The sequence below is a fragment of the Ptiloglossa arizonensis genome, chromosome 2 (genome assembly GCF_051014685.1).
Source record: "Ptiloglossa arizonensis isolate GNS036 chromosome 2, iyPtiAriz1_principal, whole genome shotgun sequence".
Taxonomy (NCBI): Eukaryota; Metazoa; Arthropoda; class Insecta; order Hymenoptera; family Colletidae; genus Ptiloglossa; species Ptiloglossa arizonensis.
This window is the reverse complement of record NC_135049.1, coordinates 21,217,813-21,238,549: the sequence shown is the minus strand read 5'-3', so window position 1 is coordinate 21,238,549 and position 20,737 is coordinate 21,217,813. Positions and strand designations below refer to the sequence as shown.

The window sequence follows — 20,737 nt, the reverse complement described above, 5'->3', positions numbered from 1 at the left end:
ATACCTTCGTTCCTTCTTGTAATTGTGTCGTTTGTGGTATAGGAGCCGCTTTCATTTGCGTCTTTTGATTGGATTTGAGTTTTACAAGTTACATTCTATCTCGCGGTTCTTTTTGTGTTTAAGTAATTATTAGTAGTAGTACAGCGTCGTAGTAAAAGAAGAGTGAAACTGAAGAGAAATTGAATATGGGTCGCTACAGGAGGTAAGCCGTGTGTGTATATAGATGCGCGAGGGTATATGTATCAATATGCCCCAAGTGTTCGGTACTGAAATCATATATTTAGAAGGAATTCTCTTAAATTACGACTGTTTCTGTAATAAAAAACAAAAGATTATATAAAGATAAAAAGTAATGAAAAAAAAATGATCGTATGAAAACTTTTGCCAATCCTTCAATAACTGATTTCACATAACCTTCCACATTTCCTTGATATAAGTTCAATGGAAACTTTGCAAGTAGGAAACGTAATCTAAATAATAAATGTTTCTACACCTGATTCAGAAACAAAACTATGTGTTAATATCATTGATGTATTTATTTGAGATTGCTGTAGATTTTATGAATATTTTTAGCAGTGATATGTATGCTCAGAATACAGTAATAAAAATCCTCTTGATATTATGAAAAGAAATGTATTATACTACAAAAATAAAATATAGATTTAAATAATAATTATTATATTGTGGTATAATTTATTCTAGTCGTAGTCGTGATAGAGATAGGAGACGTAGATCTCGCACACGATCTCGTAGCAGGTCACCAAGAGATAGAAGAAGTTGGGGTGGTAGTGGGGGTCGGGATCGAGGAGGTGGCAGAAATAGTCGTGGGCAACCTGGAGCAAATTTAAGGAAACCTCGGTGGGATCTGAGTCGATTAGAACCTTTTAAAAAAGATTTTTATGTACCACACGAAGCGGTTCAAAACCGTGATCCACGTACAGTTGAACAATATCGAAGTGAAAAAGAAATTACTCTCAAAGGAAAAAATATACCTAATCCTGTATTTACATTTGAAGAAACAGGGTTTCCTGACTATGTTCTTAAGGAAATTAAGTGAGTATTTTTCAAGTTATAAATTCTTTCAAGATAAGATTGCACTAAATGTACTAGTTACAAAAGTGCAATTACTTTACAACAATGATATTGGAATTTATTTCTTAAGCCCAGAACAAGTGTCCACTATGTGATGATATTGTACATCGTCAAGAATAATGTAACAACTTAAAACTTACTTATTCTGGAAAATTAACTTCCATCAAATCAAGTAAGAATGGAGCTAAAATTGTGCTTGCTTTCTGATGTTATTTAACACAAATGATATGTGTTTCATATGTAAACTAAAAGAAATATAAACTTTAAAGAAAAATTAGTTTAGAATATTCTTTTATAATATTTTCATGTACATCATTAGATCTTTTCTTCTATTTATTTTCTAAAATTTATAAGAACAACTTGTGAAACTTTTTCAACTTTCATCATTAGATGTAATATTTAGATTTTTAACATGTTGCTTTTTACTTGAGTTTGCAAAATAATAAAGGGCAAATTATTGTTAATATTATAGGATTATAAATCAAAAGGTGTGGGCTATTTGACGTAATTTTAAAAAGATCCTTACTATTCAATAGTAGATTTAATTAGTTTTGCATTTAAGTAGTGCGAATGAAAAGCAAATACATTGCTGTTGTTTATTATTTTCAGAAGACAAGGTTTTACTGAACCTACATCAATACAGGCACAAGGTTGGCCAATTGCTTTAAGTGGAAGGGATATGGTTGGAATTGCATCAACTGGTTCTGGGAAAACATTATCTTATATATTGCCTGCAATCGTTCACATTAATAGTCAACCCAAATTAGGTCGAAAAGATGGACCTATTGCACTAGTATTAGCTCCTACTCGAGAGCTTGCACAACAAATTCAGCAAGTTGCTGATGATTTTGGTCATTCTTCAGGCATAAGAAACACTTGTCTGTATGGAGGAGCACCAAAAGGTGCACAAGCCAGAGATTTAGATGGAGGTGTAGAAATAGTTATAGCTACACCTGGTAGGTTATTAGATTTCCTTGAATCAGGTCGTACAAATTTAAAAAGGTGTACCTATTTGGTACTCGATGAAGCAGATAGAATGTTAGATATGGGATTTGAGCCTCAAATTAGGAAAATTATTGAGCAAATTAGACCAGACAGGCAGACATTAATGTGGTCTGCCACATGGCCAAAGGAAGTGAAAAATTTAGCTGAAGATTTCTTAAAAGATTATGCGCAAATTAATGTTGGATCTCTACAATTAGCTGCAAATCATAACATATTACAAATCATTGATGTATGTCAAGATTATGAAAAAGAAAATAAGTAAGTAATTAAGTATTTTTAAGAAGTTTTCATTTCTGACTAAAAAAAATGAATTTAATATTTGATTAATAAAAATCTGTTAAGACTCTACATTCACAATTTATTTTTGCTTATAGATTAAGTACACTTTTAAAAGAAATAATGGCAGAAAGTGAAAACAAAACAATAGTATTTATTGAAACAAAACGCAGAGTAGATGAAATAACTAGAAAAATGAAGAGAGATGGTTGGCCAGCTGTTTGTATACATGGTGACAAGACACAGCAAGAAAGGGATTGGGTTTTACAAGGTAAATATTATAAATTATAAATTCATCTGTAGTTTTATAATTTGTCATACTCGTTAATTGAAAAATGATATTAATTTCAGATTTTAGATCAGGAAAAGCGCCAATTCTTGTTGCAACAGATGTTGCTGCTCGTGGTCTTGGTAAGTAAAAGACTATCACCATAACAGAATAAAATTATAAGATTAAGCATCACTGATCATTTTCCTTTGGTATGGAGAATGAACCACTCTAAATCACATTATTTCTACGAATCTTATTTGAGCTTAATAATTACTGTAATATACGAGGCATCTTGTTCTGCTAAAATTTATGATTATAAAAACTGCAACTAAATAGAATGCATTATAATACCATAATTTCAAAATAATTATTCGTTAAACAAAATATATATCTTAATCAGTAACTAATTTGTTCTTTTTCTCGTACTATTAGTACTTAGTAATTAACTATTCTAGTATGATATTTATGTAAATAATTTATATATATACAATTAGTCAGAATAAGATTTCATCGTGTATACACTGATCTAGACTTGGACCACTTTATGTGCCGAGAGGTATACATAATTTAAAGGAAGTAAACAAATAATCTATATATATATATATATGTATTATTTATGAAAACAATACATTTTCGAAAAAAAATGTAGAGTTCAAATATATATATATATATACACACATATATATGTTATGAGTCTGTAATAGTAAGAACTGTCTATTTTTTAATATTCCTGATATTTTTAAATATATCTACTGAATAGCGACAGTTCATTAGAAATTGCATTCAGGTATAACACAAGCATACGACAAAGTATAACTCGACAATTTAAATAAGAGCCCTGGGGTCGGAAACGTTTGATCAGCCCTTTCCCCTTCCACAATCTTATTTTGTTTAAAGATTATCAGATAACATCTGATAGACTTTAGGCTAGGCGATATTCCTATCGCCTCGTCTCATCCTTACCGCTACTTCTCCACGTTCAAACTACTCTTTCAAGGCTCTTATATAACTTGTTGAGTTGTAGTTTCGTTAGTCTTAAATAATATATCTCAGAGTCTTCATGTTAATCAACCTGTATTATACCTATAGAAAGTTTGTTTTGCAAAAGTGAATAATTTCTTGTGTTACATTTAGCTTAAAGATATGCAATTTTCTAAATGCATAACGTGGTTCATTTAGCATTTCTAATATTTGTGTTTATTTGCTTCCTCACTTTTTACTAAAGGTATTAATTTTTAAATAATATATTAAAATAAAAGTCATAAAAATGAATTTAAGCTCATATTACGTGTGATCGGCAAGCACTATAGCTATTAATTTATTAAGGTTCAAAAATAGTTTATCTATTTAAATAAAACTGCAAACTGCATCTGAATGTCATGGAGAAGAATTGAGGTGTTAGTATAAGGCGTTACTTTTTTTTCATTTTTTCAATTAAAAAAAAAAACAAATGTTTTCATATAATATGCTGACAGCACTTTTACTTACTATATTCAGAGTTACAATCGTCAAAGTTCTGATGTGAGCATTACAGCTTAAATTCAAGGTTCAACTGGTTAATGTTATGCGCTTGCCGAAACTTATAAGATAGTCAAAAGTTCTGTAAACATATTTTTTCCTATGAACTCAATCTAATAAGGTTGTCAAAAATCAGCTAGACAGTTCAAAAAAAAAACAAAAACAAAAACAAAAAACTGTAATACAAAATTCATATTGAACACAGGAAAGTAATGAGGTAAACATATACCTAACGCGGTTGGATCTTTGTTTGTATTGCAGAGGCACATTGCGCGCAGACCCACGCCGGGTAATGCAAAGCAAATTGGAGGTGCCCGCCGCCTGTTTGTTCGGTGGTGCACTGGTTTGCATTGTCTGCGCTGGCTGCGACGCGTGCCTCTATACGTCAATTCCGTGAAGGGCCAGTCCGGGCCAAATCGGGATCTACTTTACCTCCTACATACTGGATATCAGTTCTACGCTACGCTGTACGCCATCTGGGCTGGCCAAGTTGTTGCCAGAATAGAATCCCCTGCGCTGGCCGCTCAAGCTAATCAGACCCAACAACGGTCCAATGAGGCGGTGGCATGGTAGCTGATGCCAGAGCCTCTAGTGTGCCCTGTAGCAACAGAATGGCGGAGGCTGTAGCTGGAGCGAGCGCAAACAGCCAGGCCCTGCCCGTACGTTGCTAGCGACACTCACCCACTGCCTAATTTTAGTATAACAGTAATCTTAAATTAATTGCAATATATACGTGTATATGTATATATAGCTATATGTATATGTGTGTGTGTATGTATATGTATATATATACACACATACTCAGGGCCACCTAGAAACAAGGCATTTTGACTTTACAACATTATTCTTCACCAAAATCTAAGATGATTATTGATTAAGCAAAAAATTTGTCCGTATCAAATGTTATGTAATTATTACTTTGGAAGATATAGATGTTAGAGTTTAGTAATAACATGAATACTTTTTAGACTAAAAGACTAGAACAAATACTTTAGACTTATCAAACTTGTTTGGATAAACTGAAATTCAGAATCAATTTGTGCCAGAGAAGTTTCAATTAAATATCTTCTGGATTAAAAATTGCACAACATTTTATTTAATCAAGAGACATCTTAGATTTGACTAAAATGTGTACAGTTTAAATGCATTTTTCTAGGAGACTCTATATATACACCTTTTATATAAACATATATAGCAAGATGTTTCATAAAATGTGATATACCAGAAGATATGAAAAATTCCTCAGTCAAGAATAAGTTGATTCTTGATACAGTTATGTGATCATTATTCATCAACTTTTCATTGTATATTAGAATTAGATACATATTTCAGATTTTACTTTTTCTTCTATGTACACATAGGGCATGTAATTTTTAAGTTGTTGATTAATGCTCATTCAAAATTACCAAGAGTTCTCTTGTTTTTAGCTCAAGAATTTTCATGATGTTTTAGGCAGATCATATTTTATGAGATACTGTATGTGTATGTATGTGTATATTTCTATACACATACACATTATCACTTTTATCTCCATTTGAATTTACATTTCCTTTATCCTTTCACATCCTTTATGATAACTATATCAATACATATTCACACCATACTAACTATCATATCAACTAAGATTTTATGTACATCAATTCTGGTTTCATTTTCTTTAAATATTTTTTTTTTGTTGCTTATTAATATGTATAATACTTACCATGATAAAACAATTAACAAATAATTTTACATTTGCTTCATATCTCCTTAGAAGCAAATTAATTTAATTAAACGGAATGTGAAATGTTTTAAAAAGAGAAATATTAATACAGTAACATTTTTAGTTAGAAAAGGGAACCAGGATTGTCTTTACGTGAAGATTTCTCTTTATTTCAGAGTCTTATACTTTTGTCAAAACGCTCTCTAAAGAAATAGATACTTTTTCTTTTATATTTAAACATTATGCTTTTAGTTTAGTAGCATAAATATTAAATTTTCATAAAATTAGAAAAAATTACACATAAATGTATGCTTAAAGAGATTTGAATTAAAACAAAATAAAAGAAATGTTAAATTCTTCATAGAGTTCAATACTTTCTATGTCAAAACTTGCTTAAGTCGTGTATATTCATCTGAACAGATTATAAACGATTTTAGTTGTATAGAATTGTAGATTAGTCTTTATAGTGGTACCTTTTGGAGAGCGTATTAACACAGACATTTAATTTAAAATACATGATTGATATTTAATACAATATTTTATATACACCTTGCCATACTACTATCTTAACCAATGTCTGTCCTAGAGACGGATGCTTTCAGAAACTAATAGCTAATACATATGCTTTATTTCAGACGTTGAAGACGTCAAGTTTGTCATCAATTTTGACTATCCCTCTTGTTCAGAGGATTACGTTCATCGAATTGGTCGAACAGGTCGTCGGCAAAAAACTGGTACAGCATACACCTTTTTTACACCGAATAATTCTAATAAGGCTAATGACCTAATCCAGGTATTAAAAGAAGCGAATCAAGTTATAAACCCAAAATTACTGGAGCTTGCCGATAGTAAAAGTGGTGGATATGGGAGGCACAGAGGTACCTATGTATTTTGTTTATATAAAAAGCCTAACTTATCTAACTCATACTGAATATCTTGAGCTCAGTACGGTAGTATGAATTATTATTTAAAAGTATTCGCTGTGTAATTGGGAATTGAATACCTTTAGGTGGAAGAAATCGATGGCGGTCTAGAGGTGGCCGCAATGGAAAGGATCGTAGCTACTCAAGAAGCAGAAGTCGAAGTCATAGTAGGGAACACAATGGTCGTGGGAACCGCAGAAGCTACAGTCGGAGTTACTCTCGAAGTCGTAGCCCTGTGAGCAATCGTACAGGTAAGTAATGGTACGTTTGTACCTTTTTAATATGTATATCATAAAGATGGGCATTTAATTTATAAAATAATAAACCATAAATATGTTATGCGAGGATCTTTTTTCTCAGGGTGATACTTAAGAATTACCTATTTATAATAAATCTTCAAACTTTATTTGGTATAAAAAGAACTATATGTTTGTTTCTAGAGGTTATCGGTAAGAGTTATTGGAGCAGTGAAAGATGATCTTCCACCAGCGGTTAAGGACCAAGCTATTATACAAATCACATCTTTTTTATGTCTCTTTTAAAATGCACTCGATACATGTCATACAAATTGTAATATTGGTGTTCCACTAACGTGAACGTTAAACACGATGTATTACGTTCAATTCTTGTGCATTATAGTTAATTATTTTAACATCATAAGATAAGGGTTTCCAGCGCGAACATATATTTCTTAAATGTTATTGAATAACAAGTTTAATTAAATACGACATTGCGTATCAGAGAATATTAATTTCAGTATAACTCACGATCGATTAGTTGATTTACTAAAATCAAAAGTATAGTTTTAAAACAAAAATTTCTTGACTTAAATGGAAGGTATGCAGTGTTTTGTATTAATATTCTGCGATATTTCTACATTCATAGAATTTTTGCTTTAGTTATACTAAGCTTCAATATCATAAATAAATATAGCGTAAGCGTGCCGGATGTTATATTTACATACAGTATCACTTACATATTTTATAATGGCATTGCAACGTTCGATAACACGAATTAAGTTCTTGTAAGTGGCCGTGCGAGTGTAGTTAGGAGATGAATCACCTAAAATCTACGAAATTTAAAATGTCTCGCTATCTGTAGCTTACAGTAACTTGTAGACGTCTAGTGTTTACTAGTAATTAATTCGTACGTATTCAAGCATTTAAAACTAATGGAATAATGTACAGTATTTAACAGAAATGTAATAAATAAATTTATTAACTATTTACCAAATTTGTACATCAATTTCTGCCTGTCCTTATATTTCTATTTTCATGATTTTATGGTTTTATCTTTAAACATCTTAATTGTTAAATTGCGTAAACAGCCGTTAAATTCTGAATCATCATACTTAATCGTTATACGTTATACGAATCGTTATACTTTATTACTAGGTAACATATTCATTTGAACTTTCATGAAAGTAGTTGCAGTGATTGAATAAAGGTTTTTGATTACTACGAATTTCAAAATCTTTCAAGTACTTCGTACTTATTCAACATTGAGCATGTGTTTACCGAAGGATCCCTTTATCAACTCAGCGTGAAATGATAAGATTCTAACTGAATCAAATTTACAGTATAAAAAACCAGTAAAATCGGACAATACTTGAATTTCGTATCCATACATATTCTTGTATTATTAAACAGACATAACACAATAGAAAGGGAACGTGAAATTCCTTTTTCTTTTCTTATCAATTTTCATTCGTGTAGAAATTGACATAAAAATGATCGATACGCATAATTGCTTGATCTAAAGAAAAAAAAAACAAACAAAGGAAACCGCTAACAAGCTAAGAGAACGCATCGCATTCAGAGATTGTTCCGCGAGACTCGCGCACGTGGTCTCTTTCGTAATTAGCGATTAAATTGTTTAAAAATATGAGCCGATAAACAACAAATGGATACACGAGACGAATGTCCGAATCGATTAATGACCGAATCGCACTTCACGGGACTGATCAAGAATTAAACTAGTGTGACGATCCCCGAGTGAAAAGCGGTAAAGATTTATGAATGAACTGTAATACAGGTGGATGGGTCGATAGAGCGGCCCCCCGCATGATCACACGGCAAGGGCGTAGTAATCGATAGAGTGCGGGTGAGAAGGGATAGAAGCCGGCTTGAGGCAAACGGAGAGCAACGGAGCCCGTAGAGGGCAGAGTCCATTCAGTAGAAGCGGCAAGGCTGCTATTGATTGCGTGGGTGGTTGAGAGGAGATAAGTTACCCCCACTTTTGGTCATTCAGCAGCCGCACTGCCGAGACACGGGGGTAGGCGGAGGAGAAGGGGCCTTGAAAAACGAGGGGAAAGGGAACGAAGTAGAGGGGCGGCAGCCCGATTACTGGAATTCCGTGGGTGGCTAACGAGAAAGGGGTGGTTTCACCCCCTGTCGTCGATTATACACACGAGTGCAGGCACAACTACTTTGTCCCAAAATTGACGTACCCCACGGTTTTTTAAAATATCGTATTAAACATTGATTCCGATTTATATAACTAATCGCGTAACTTATTGCGTATATTAAGACAATATATTTAGCTGGTAGCGTAATCGTTAACAAGATATTTTTCACTCACAGTTTTGCGTATAGAATTATCGTTTAAAGGTTTAAAGTGTCTTACCTGAAACGAGCAGATTCGTCACTATCAACGGAATGACGAAAAAAGGAATTGTTAATCCCGATGACTTCATTGTTTGATAACCATTCGATTTTGACAATGATTTTGCGCTGACAATGAAACATATCGATGTAACAGATGCTGAAACACGTCGGTCAGTTGCTTGTATCTTGTATCTCATCCAACTGTAATGAGAAATTACACATAAATATCTACCGTGTAACAACAGTATGGTAAAAATATGTAGAATGAAACAGAATTTTAAGCAAATTGGTTTTCTTACATTTGATCTGCCTTTGTCGACAAATTTTAGCGTTCATTTATTAATACTTTACAAGCTATTAAAATCAGTCCTGAACATAAGGTGCTGAAAAAGAAAAAGGTTTACGAGTCATTGATTTTTCCATTTACTTTTCCATCGACGCAAAGAAAAAATTCGACGTAGATTGTCGACGAAGCGGATACTTCGGTGACGCAGCTATTTCTCGTTTAGGCTGAGGACACGGGCTTCAACGATTTTAAGTCCCAGAGAGAAACTTGTTGCGCAGGCGGACCGGAACTGACAATAAGCGTAAGGTCGTCCATGCTATGCCGCCCTAGTTATGCCGTTACGCTTAAAATATACGGATTATTATCGATGACTTCGCTCGACAACGATCGCCAACAACAAAATCGTCAATCGTAAAAATTGCGATTTATCCGGATGCTCGTTTTCTAATTTTTCAGAAAGCACAATTTCTAAGATTGGAAATTCAAAGACCGCAATCCAGGGTATTCATGGTTTCCCTAACTCTTTAATCCTATCGGCCAAGATTTAAACGCTTAATATACATCATATGCGGAAATTTGGTAGACATGTTTATCGAGAATACTCATCGAACGCCCGGTGACATTCCACGCATAAATTGTACCGATAAACCAGCATCGGTGATACGGCTTAAAACTTAATATGTTTTTAAATAATAATAATAAATGAAATATTAAGTACAAATAAAAAATAATGTATAAAAATCTGTACTTGTTACGGATACGGGTCGTTAATCGAAAATTGGGTTAATAAGAAAAAAAAGATATAAAATTCGGAAACAAAACTATCGGAAGAATATACCGGAAATCAAGAATAAGAATGGTTGTTAATAGTCGTCAAACTATATCGAAGCATTTATCTAACAAAATTAGTAAACGCCGAATGAAAAAGTAGCGAAAATTTTATGTACGTAGTCGGCATTATGAAACGAAATTCACCTGTGAACAGTGCCTTCGAACAATATCGTGTTCATGGCATTCAATAGATCGACCGAACTATTGATATAAGGGGTATTGTAGCGTGATTGAAAGTAATTCTCAAGACGTCTGAGGTAGTAAGGGGACGTTTTTCGATTCCGCCCGTACCTCAGTGGCAAGCTCGGCCTAATAATATACCTGTGTGAATCTGCTTTGGTAATTGTTTCAAGAATGTACCAAAGTGGATGCGTGTCTGTAAGACAAAATGGTCATCGGCCAATAGGTGATACTGTTTATAGTTATCGTTCAATCGCAAACCTAAAAAAGCGCTGTCAAGTATTCTAGCGAATAAGCTCGACACGAGAAGTCTAGTTTTACTCCCCACAGAATTTCTTTCATTCTCTCTGGGATATATACTCCCTCCCTGACAGTATGGGAATTTTTAATGGAAATTCAACGTCGAATGAGTATCGAAGCGAAAAGTGAAAGGAGACTAAGAATGAAATATACCTACGAACGAATACATAACGATTTCGATGGCCGGGACAAAACGAATTCAATTTTAGTAAACCTTGCGGAGCTCGAGCCCGACCCCTGTCCTATGACAGAATCGAGAGAGTGAAAATTTGCGGAAGGAAACGAAAATATTAGAAAAATATCTATCGAATAATGGTGAATCTTAGAGAAACGAAAGCGTTCTTTCCAAGAACTCATCCCGTCGACGTAAAAGGACCGCTCCGAGAGTGGAAGAGTACAGAGAAAAGAAGGTAAGGGAGTAGAGGGAGAGCTCGACAGGGTGGAGAGGGAGTCGTAACGCAGGGGTGCGCTCGAAGCGGGGGTGGAAAGGAAGGCAAATAGTCGGACCGATGATAGCAGCTCTCACAGTTGCTCCTCGGTTTCCGGACTGCGTGGACTGGCAGGTTAGTGAATCCCACTCTCGTTCATTCACCAGTCTCTCCACGTTCCACTCTTGACCTCCTTCCTTCCTTGGCACCCTCTCTGTTTCGCTCTTTCTCTGTCCGCCTCCGTTCCACCCCGTGTGTCCGCTGGCTCCATTCATACATACTCGTTCTTTGCTCTCTCGCTTATTGGTTGCACGATTTACTGAAGTTCATCGGAGACTTTTTTTCTTCGCGGATTTCTCCGGGCCGCTGGCAATTTTTCTCGGCTATTTGTTCAGGTTACGCATCTTCCGGACACTTTCCTCGAGTTCTCTCTCGATCTCCTTGGCAGATCGCTCGATTTTCTTCGAACGTTCGGAAGTAGTTTTTGTAGCGGTAAATAATAAGAGAGTGGTCAATGCAAGATTCCGAACATTCTTAGCAGATTTCGATCATTGTTTTTGGATCATCGTGCGACGAGGGTCAAAAAATAAGGGTCGAAAGGTAACGTTTTACCCGCGTCTACTTTCCCTCTCTTAGTACGGAAAGGAATCAGTGTTCCCAAAGACAATGCTGATCTCCGGTTACAAAACGAAATGTTGTCCTTTGCGTTCCAACCTGTTATGCCTGAAACACGTTCGTCCAAGTTGAAGAAACGAGTAAGTAAGAATAATTCAAAGAACAGCTGTTAGTGCTCGTAAGGGAAAGAGCTAGATTAGAGTAAAATACTTACAAATTAGTTATAATGTTTAGAGAAAATACTATTACATTACCGAAAAAATATTAATGGTTAAATTACAATGTTATACTGTTGTTAATATTTTCCTTTTTTCATCTGTTTTTCTGTACGATGTGTACGAAGTAAGCGTACGCGATCATGGATCTCCGAACCATTAATGAGACGATTTGTACCGTTGTCACGAAAATTCATTTAGCTGTAGTCGATCCTAAAAGTAAAATAAGGAAGAGGAATAAAAATAGACATTATGGGCTGAAAATTAAATGAAACAATTACAATTGTATACGTGACATGAAATATAATTAAGTAAGGAAAACACTATAAAGTGTGAAATTCAGCGTTATTCGTTAAATATTAGGTTACTAAACGTTAAATTGGTTAATAACTCAATAAACGGCCATGTATTTGAAATGTCCAATGCGTAGAACAATATAATCCACTAGTCTGCCGTGTATTCGGTTAATGAAATAATGCAAGACTGCACGATACGTAATTGAAATTCCTGGACGCGAATGTCGAGAATAATTGAATTTTATGTTCTATGCGGCGCAAAAATGAAATCACAATCTATTATCAAGCGATGAATCAAATAAACGCCTAATGTTGTTTTGGAACATTTATGCCAACGTTAATACTTGTACATAAAAAAAAGTGCATAGCTTTTAAAGATAATTCTCTTTTCATAAGATAACAAAATTAATCGATGCAATGTTTCCTATTTAACTTTATTCTAGTTGTCTAAAATTTATTCTTTATGACGTTTAAACATGCTACATAAGAAATATAAAATGTAGTAGAACTGTTAGTTGCACAGACTCTGCAACAATAGGCCATGAAAAAAGTTTAAATAAATTATCAAATGTTAGAAATACATTTTTGCAATACAAAAAGTTACTTTACTCAATTTTCCAGCAACCCTTTTTTACGAAAGAAAAATTCTTCCTTTTATATTAATATACATCGATCGAGGGAACAGCAAAGTATGCAAACAGTTGATCAAAACTTCAAACTTCTCGTTCAATTAAAAAAGAGAACCAAATCGTTGCCATAAAATATATTCGCAAGATTGTCCAATTTATATTGCGATCAGAGTATATCTTAAGTTTAGAAAACTATTTGATCATCTCTAACAGAAGCACTAAAAGGTGTTTCTCCATTACCGATCTGACATCTAATTTTTCATACTTCATTTGGTTGCCTCTTATTTCGTATATCATTTTAATACCTATTTTGGTCCTCTTGGGGCATTTCTTAGGTACGTTCATAAGTACGTTTCAAACCCTAGTAGAAATTTGTTGACGAGTTCAACTAACAGAATCAGAAAGAAACGTAAAAGGGTTTAGAAATGTATTTATGTTTCTAAGAAATATCCTAAAAGATTCAAATTTTTTTCGATTGTATAGTTCCCAAGGATAATAACTTTTCTACTGTACCAGGATTTTATCTTAGTCTATTTCTATTACTCGAATGCTTGACAAACGTTTGAACTAACGATTTTTCCACCTCTGTTTGTTTCACCGTCAGAAAATGCATACTGTGGCCGTATGGACCGCTTTCGTGTTAGCGTATTCGAGTAGCCCGTTGGTGGCCGGTATACGATACATCGATCCGATCTCAGGGCAGTCGGGGAACACCGGCGACATCGCCGAGAAGCGCGTTGACCTGACCGAGCCAACATGCGAAGAATTGAGGGCAATGTGGAGGTACACCAAACGACAGAGCAGAGCTGCCAAAACCAACACCGAATACTCCCTTTATCCCGATCCGTTTACGTACAATATGTGGAAGTCTTATTCCGAGCGCGCCAAGACACCTCTTAATTATCGAGGTAAGATAACTTGCGACCTAAGAGACATCTCTAACATAAAATTTGCGTCTAGTAAGAAAAAATATAGCGAGACTGTAGTAAAATAATAGGATATGATAATGATAACATACTTCAGTGTTGAGAATTCGATTGTCATTCATTCATCTGTCTTCCCTCGGTATCCTCTAACGTAAGATACATACCTGGTAAGAAAAAATACAGTGAAATCAATGGTAAAACATTAGAAGGTAAAAGCGCTAGCACACCTAAGTGTTGAGAGTCAAGACCCAAAGACGAATTTTGTATTTTTTTGGACGCTATGTAGCACAAGTGATTACATCAGGGAAATATACACTGCCGGGCATTTGCTGACCTGTAAAACGAAGAACAAATTTAACGATATGTACCTTTCAAGTATGCAGTAATAATTTGCTTGTTGAGTAAAAATCCAATAAAGATAACACAATTGGTTTAACTAACTGTAACCAATTTTTTTTAAAGCCGAACTTTACTACTCAACACAAGATATGTAGGCCGTCGTTTATATTAGAAACAGAATTTTATGCTTGTTGTTTCTTTTTCCAACTGTCAACAAAGATGAATAGGCGTACTCTTTGAACGAGCAAGGGAATTGTTAACTTAAAATGAAAGAATCTACAATTCGCAAGAGTTGGATCCTTTTTCGAACCTTAAGAAGAAGTAAAACAGTTATGATAGGGATATGGAAGACTCTAAGAGGAGTTCCCTCTCATTATAAAAAATGGTACTTTAATAGATAATTGCAAATTGAAAATGGAAGAAGAAACTACAATTACCAAACGAGATCCAATTTCTTATTGCACTATTCTATATCTCATTACGATTCTATATCGCAGAAAGAATGATAAAAACATATAATCGATAGATATTTTAGTCTATACTTGAGTTTGTACATAATACCATCTTATCATTGTATCCCTTACTCGTTTAATTAAAGTTTAGTCCCGCGTAGTTTGCAGTTGATAGTTAACAGGCGAAGAGACCCGGGCAAAATAATCCAATTATCGATGATTGCCTATATATCACGGTTCTCACCGAAAGGCCTTTAATTTAAACTTCGTGCAAGAGTTAACATAAATGACTATGGAAAACGTACAAGTTTTGATTGCACTGAATTAATATTCTGTATAAAGTAGTCCCGTTACTGTGTCACTTTTAACCGGATTATTTACGCCAATTTGGACATCACGAACATACATTCTACAAGAAGGTGCAATAAAATCGTTTTGAAACTTTTTCACGTCGTGAATTGTATTGTATCGAGTGTTTACGTTTGCAGAAAGATACACGGGAAGATCGCGTAATCGTGCAGGTGGTAACGCTCCAGTTTATGGAAAAATAGTACACAAGGTTCCAGCTGGAAGCAGATTAAGAAACGGAATGCGACAATCCCTACGGGCCAATGACAAGATTTTGCCCTTTTACGGAACGATGAATCCTTATCCACCGGCGACAAGGAACCGTATATCCACCTTCCGTACAATGGGTGGTGGTTCTCCTATGGCCCAAGTTCCTCAAGCCGGCATGTTTCAACATCTGAAGGAGCTGCTTCAAGCTGAACGTGCCCGTGAGCTGAAGGTTAACGAGCAAATTATTATTTTTCAATAACATTGACCATGTTGTCTAATGTAAATTTCTCATAAAACGGTATCTGCAATTCTACGCTATTCAAAGTAATTAGAAAATCTACTAGAATAACTTGAACACTACGTGTTTAACAACGATCGTTTACATGAGAATCTGACAAACAACATTGTTGAATATCCCACTGTCGTAATAAGAAAACGAAAACGCACAGTGTAAATTTCATAGAATCTAGATACCCGAGTGTCTGTACCGGGATCGTCCCTTTTAAATTAAACCCAGAAACCTGGACGTTTCTTTCACCTTCTGTTTCTTATAATACAATAATCGGGAACGGAAATAGAATTTATAGTTTTGTTTTAGGAATAAAATTACGATCGTTAAAATTGGTAATTTTACATAAACAAAATATTAGAAGAGATATGATGTAAATATACCTTATTTACGAAATGATGTAAAAGAAATACAGCGTTAACTGACTTGGTCTATTTGAGAGACTTATAGCTTCTGAATTATTTCTTTTCTGTGGAATGTTTACACGCTCGTCGATATACGTCGACCGGACACGGTCTCACTACCAGGAGACTGGTTCCAATACGCTGTGTTTCCTTTGCTCGACGGGTGGTCCTTACCGGTTGAAAGTCAAGAACGAACGTACGAAGTCAAAACTCTGAAATCAAGGAAAATGCTTATACGGAACTATTTACGTGTCATCGACGCGACGCGATCCGGAACATTGGAATGTTCGAGTACAAAACACTGAACTGTTACATTTTTAAAATGATGGGACATAACAATGTTGAATAGATTTAAATGTCTGTTTACAAATAAGTTTCTTAGAGTCTTAAATCATCTCAGCGTGTTAAATGTATCATCAAATCTTTGAATGTCCAGATCAATTTGATCCGTTTGTTAATTTTTTCTTAACAAAGGAAAAGATCTATCATATCTTTCAAAATGTTCTCGAGGGATACGCGAAGACCAATAGCCGATTAAGTTGGCTCATCTCGATGGTTTCCGGATTTTATTAAAAATTTTTTAATTTTTAAAAAACACGATGTTACTAATTGTACCCACACATACATAGGATTATGATGCGTGTGTCGCTGATTGATCAAATTTGATAAATTGATTAAAAAAAGAGATGCACTAATTGCTTTGTAATTTAAAAACTTTGGAAAAAAGTATTGAAATTAATTTGAAAATAGTTTAATTTTAGTTAATTATCGAGTTACTTTTAATTACGATAATGATTTACAATCATTATGTACGTTCTTTTAGGAGCAACACAAGGCCGAGGAAAACGCAGGAAAAATGTCTGCCTTCCAAGATATGACGGACAACGAATATCAATTAAACATGCCACACCATCGAAATAAATTTTTGAATCCGACATTGCGAATTCCAACGGATGTTAATTATGAGTTTGGTCAGAGACGATACACATCGAATGTGCCAAATATTGGTCAAGCTTGGTCGGTAAGTAGATAGTCAGAAATATGTATATACTATATACCATAACTTCATCTATGGTACTATTCGATACACACTCGTGCAAACTACTAAATTACTATGCATTTAATCCCTTCGCGGAAATGCGCGTGTACTCACAGAATTTGTTTTGCTGCATCACGTAAAATGATTCTTTGTAAAAGTTACTTAAAAATTTAATTATGTATTTGTAAACTGTCCAACAACGGTAAAGATTCTTACATGAGGACAGTTTCGCGGGCAATCGTTACAGTAGTCATTCGTCGCGAAAGGATTAATGCAATACAATTTTTACCGAATGTCTAATTCATATTAGAGTATAAAACTTCTAAAGATCTTTCTCACTGAGCAATCAAATCACCCAAGTGTATCGAATACTTAACTATCTCAGTAAAAAATGCATGTTCTCTTTTAGAGAAACGGACCTCAGTCCCCAGAATACATGTCGCGTTAGTACTTCGACTACAAATTAGTGCATCCGTATCTCCGGTACGTCTATGCACAGCAGGATCGCAAAGGATTCACATCGGCTTTTCTTGAATTCTCGCGTTTCTAGCAGAGAGTATCGTCCACCGAAGGAATTCTGCTTTCGTCGAGTCTAGACCGTTCCCGCAAGTTGCTCGTTCCTTCCGTTGTCTTACCACTCGAGTCAGGGACTTTGATCTCCCGATGATTCTCGATTTCTCTAATTTCCACCTGCGTCTGACCAAATAAAAATGTCAATAAATGGAACGGATCGGGACGTATCACTGTGCATAATGGCTTACGCGGAGTAATAATACCGCGAATGTCTATTTTCTTAATTCGTTCGAACTCGTACAGGATTTAATTACGCGAGCGCACTCGCAAGAGCACGCCCACATAGTATCTTCCAGATGTGTAAGCTTAATACTATTTTCGAAAAAATGTGAAGAACGGTGACGTAAACGCATTTTGACATCGCTGAGCGGAGAAAACACGGGCAAGAAAAGGAAACGAAAGCGAAACGATGACCTTTAACGATCGTTAAGTCATACTGTGCTTTTTTTTATAAATATCGTTATAAATAAGATATATAATTTTCGTGGAATTATTTTATTTCAAAGAAATGATCAAAGGAGCTACAAAGTCGAATACGAGTATTACCCAAAGTACGAGATTTAATTTTCGATGATCTTGCTCGCAATAATTTTGTACATTGAATAATAGAAAGAATTGATTCATCGTGTAAAAAGTTCATATTTCCACTCAAAAAAAACAGGTGCAAGTGTAAAATATACGGTTATATGAAGTACTTAAAATAATTAAATCCATTGAAAAATATAAATCTCAAAATAATTGTACAATAACTTGGGTAGTACCTGCATTCAATTTTAATCGGCTCTGTTCGAATCATATTCGGAATCGGGAATCTCCAATAACCGTATTAAAAATAATCAATGTTGGATTACGCATTCGTATGCGATTACAATGGAAAGTCAGTTATTTAAATTATACCATGTCAGATACATGTGATTTTACTAAAATAATGTAACGGAATATCATACCTGTCTTGAATATATTTTGGAAATTTAAACTGGTTATGTCTTGAAAGGATGATCACAGATTATTTTTATATATCATTTACAATGCTTCTATTTTGTCATGAATTTTGGTTCTATTCTGTTCAAGATGAAACGCTCGAACAAGACTGTAACGGAAATTGAAGTTAGAATATCAAAATCGATACTAGCATAAAATGAAGGGAAAGTTTCGCGAATTTATGCAATACGCCCGGGTTTTCTCCGCCTCGTTTAAACTTGGACAATAAAATAGAAAGACTAATATTTTGAAGATTTTGACAATATATATATACTTAAGTTAAGAGACTACAAAACATAATCAATGGAATTATACGAATGACAATAATTAATCTTAAAAATATTCTTGTAACCCGTACGTGCAATCGACGCGGATGCGATTTCGATTTCAGATTTTATAATATATACGTTAATAAAATATTTTGAAATAATTAGATAATTTGTAACAATATATTTAAAACAGAGAGAATCTGTGTAAAGATTGAATTCTTTAAGAAAGACGAAAACGCACCGCTTACCTTTCGTGTCCTCGTACTCGACTTTATGTACATACGATATATATCGATTTCGCGTACGAGCGATCTAATTTTCGATCTTTAAGCACTCAATTGGTTACCCGCTAATTTTGAACGATGGAACTTAACCTCAATCTTGATTAATAATTCAAATTTGACCAAAGACTTTGTTTGTGACCGTTTCAAATAAATATATTTGAAATTATAATGCGTGAGAAACAATGTAACATCATGGTAAACATGTATGAACACTAACCTTGATTAATTAGAGTTTAAAATAAAAATACCTTCCGAGAACAGATTCTTTTTCTCTCATTTACTCACTATTAAAAATATGCCAATGAAAAGTGCTTAACGATCAGAACTATATAAAGACAATAATTATAAACGTTTCATGTAATCGTATAACAAAAACCTAAGTAGGTTAAAAACAGATATTTATGTGGCTTAATCCATATCTCGTGCTGAGAATTAATCACTTTCAGCTCCTATGATGCGTACAAAATGAAAACTTCTGAATTATTATATAGAATGGTTTGATACCGATTGCGGTTCTAATGCCTGGTTATAAATACTTTATACTTATATAGATCTATTTGAATACGATCGTGCATATACACTATATACACGTATACAGAGAACATACACACACAGAACTGTGCGTATATACATGCATATCAAGGTACACAAATTATACATTATGCAATTGCAACTATCACTATGTTCTCAAATAATGCATTGATTAAGTTTCCAAGAATGGATGTTTTTGGCCAAGATTCTTAAACCTTGGAATCAGTGCCTGATATCCAAATCTACAGACTGGTTTCAAACTCTTTGAATGAAGATTCAAGCTGTTCATATCTTATTTTAAATATTTGAACATAAGTGTTACATTGTTTGAATATGTGCAAATACATATATGTATACATGTGAAATTAAACAAAAAAACTATATCTCGGATAATATTAGACATAGAAACTTTATGTAAACTGAAATGAGCTAATCCACAGTGAAGGATACACAGGTCAAAGTATCAAATTTTTTAAATTATAAATCTATAAGATTCATACTCTGTAACTACTTATTTTGTTTACTCTGAACTATCTTCTATATATTTTGAATTTATTAATTTGATACATTGACCCCCATGCCTTTAAATTTCAACTCATAAATTAGAATATTTCAACTAATAAATTAGAGTATTTCAACTAATAAATTGTTTCAAATTTCCTGTTTTTTATTACACACTTTGTTCTGCGCTATTTTGTTTTATGATATAACTGAGACAATAACTAGTAATTCAAATTCAAATACTCTTTTCTTATATTAATTCTATTTTCGTTACGTATAAATAGAAACTTAAATTCATAAAAAGGTAAATATATATGTATCCAGATATTTGTATTAATATGTTTAAGTGTCAGGAATATTTTAATTTTAATACTTTTTAAAACCTAACATAACTTAGAAAATTTGTTATAAAATATAA

General features: G+C 33.9%; 2 protein-coding genes and 1 long non-coding RNA gene across 12 annotated transcripts; 2 read left to right on the top strand and 1 right to left on the bottom strand.

Moving 5' to 3' along the window:
* Nucleotides 1-50: 50 nt before the first annotated feature.
* Nucleotides 51-8,009, top strand: LOC143143849 (putative ATP-dependent RNA helicase DDX17). The gene is made up of 8 exons (XM_076305603.1): nt 51-202; nt 703-1,053; nt 1,702-2,355; nt 2,472-2,644; nt 2,725-2,784; nt 6,500-6,742; nt 6,874-7,038; nt 7,228-8,009. Exons 1-8 carry the CDS (start codon nt 186-188, stop codon nt 7,263-7,265), a joined length of 1,701 nt encoding a protein of 566 aa, XP_076161718.1. The 5' UTR covers nt 51-185; the 3' UTR covers nt 7,266-8,009.
* On the bottom strand, nt 4,109-19,999 carry LOC143143852 (uncharacterized). Of its 9 annotated transcripts, none has more exons than XR_012991276.1 (10): nt 19,252-19,999; nt 17,558-17,876; nt 16,121-16,353; nt 15,023-15,671; nt 14,327-14,433; nt 14,192-14,263; nt 9,693-14,111; nt 9,413-9,594; nt 6,868-7,020; nt 4,109-4,850 (listed from the first exon to the last, which is right to left on the bottom strand). It is a non-coding gene; the product is annotated as an uncharacterized LOC143143852 (long non-coding RNA). The 9 variants fall into 9 exon arrangements; XR_012991277.1 differs by lacking the exon at nt 19,252-19,999 and having other exon boundaries at nt 15,023-15,299; nt 15,371-15,671; nt 17,558-19,072; XR_012991275.1 differs by lacking the exon at nt 19,252-19,999 and adding an exon at nt 18,701-19,072.
* On the top strand, nt 11,500-20,512 carry LOC143143850 (uncharacterized). Of its 2 annotated transcripts, none has more exons than XM_076305605.1 (5): nt 11,500-11,553; nt 13,778-14,081; nt 15,379-15,677; nt 16,965-17,162; nt 17,590-20,512. In XM_076305605.1, exons 1-5 carry the CDS (start codon nt 11,500-11,502, stop codon nt 17,626-17,628), a joined length of 894 nt encoding a protein of 297 aa, XP_076161720.1. In that variant the 3' UTR covers nt 17,629-20,512. The 2 variants fall into 2 exon arrangements, with proteins under 2 accessions (XP_076161720.1, XP_076161719.1); XM_076305604.1 differs by lacking the exon at nt 11,500-11,553 and adding an exon at nt 11,985-12,173.
* The last annotated feature ends 225 nt before the right edge of the window (nt 20,513-20,737 follow it).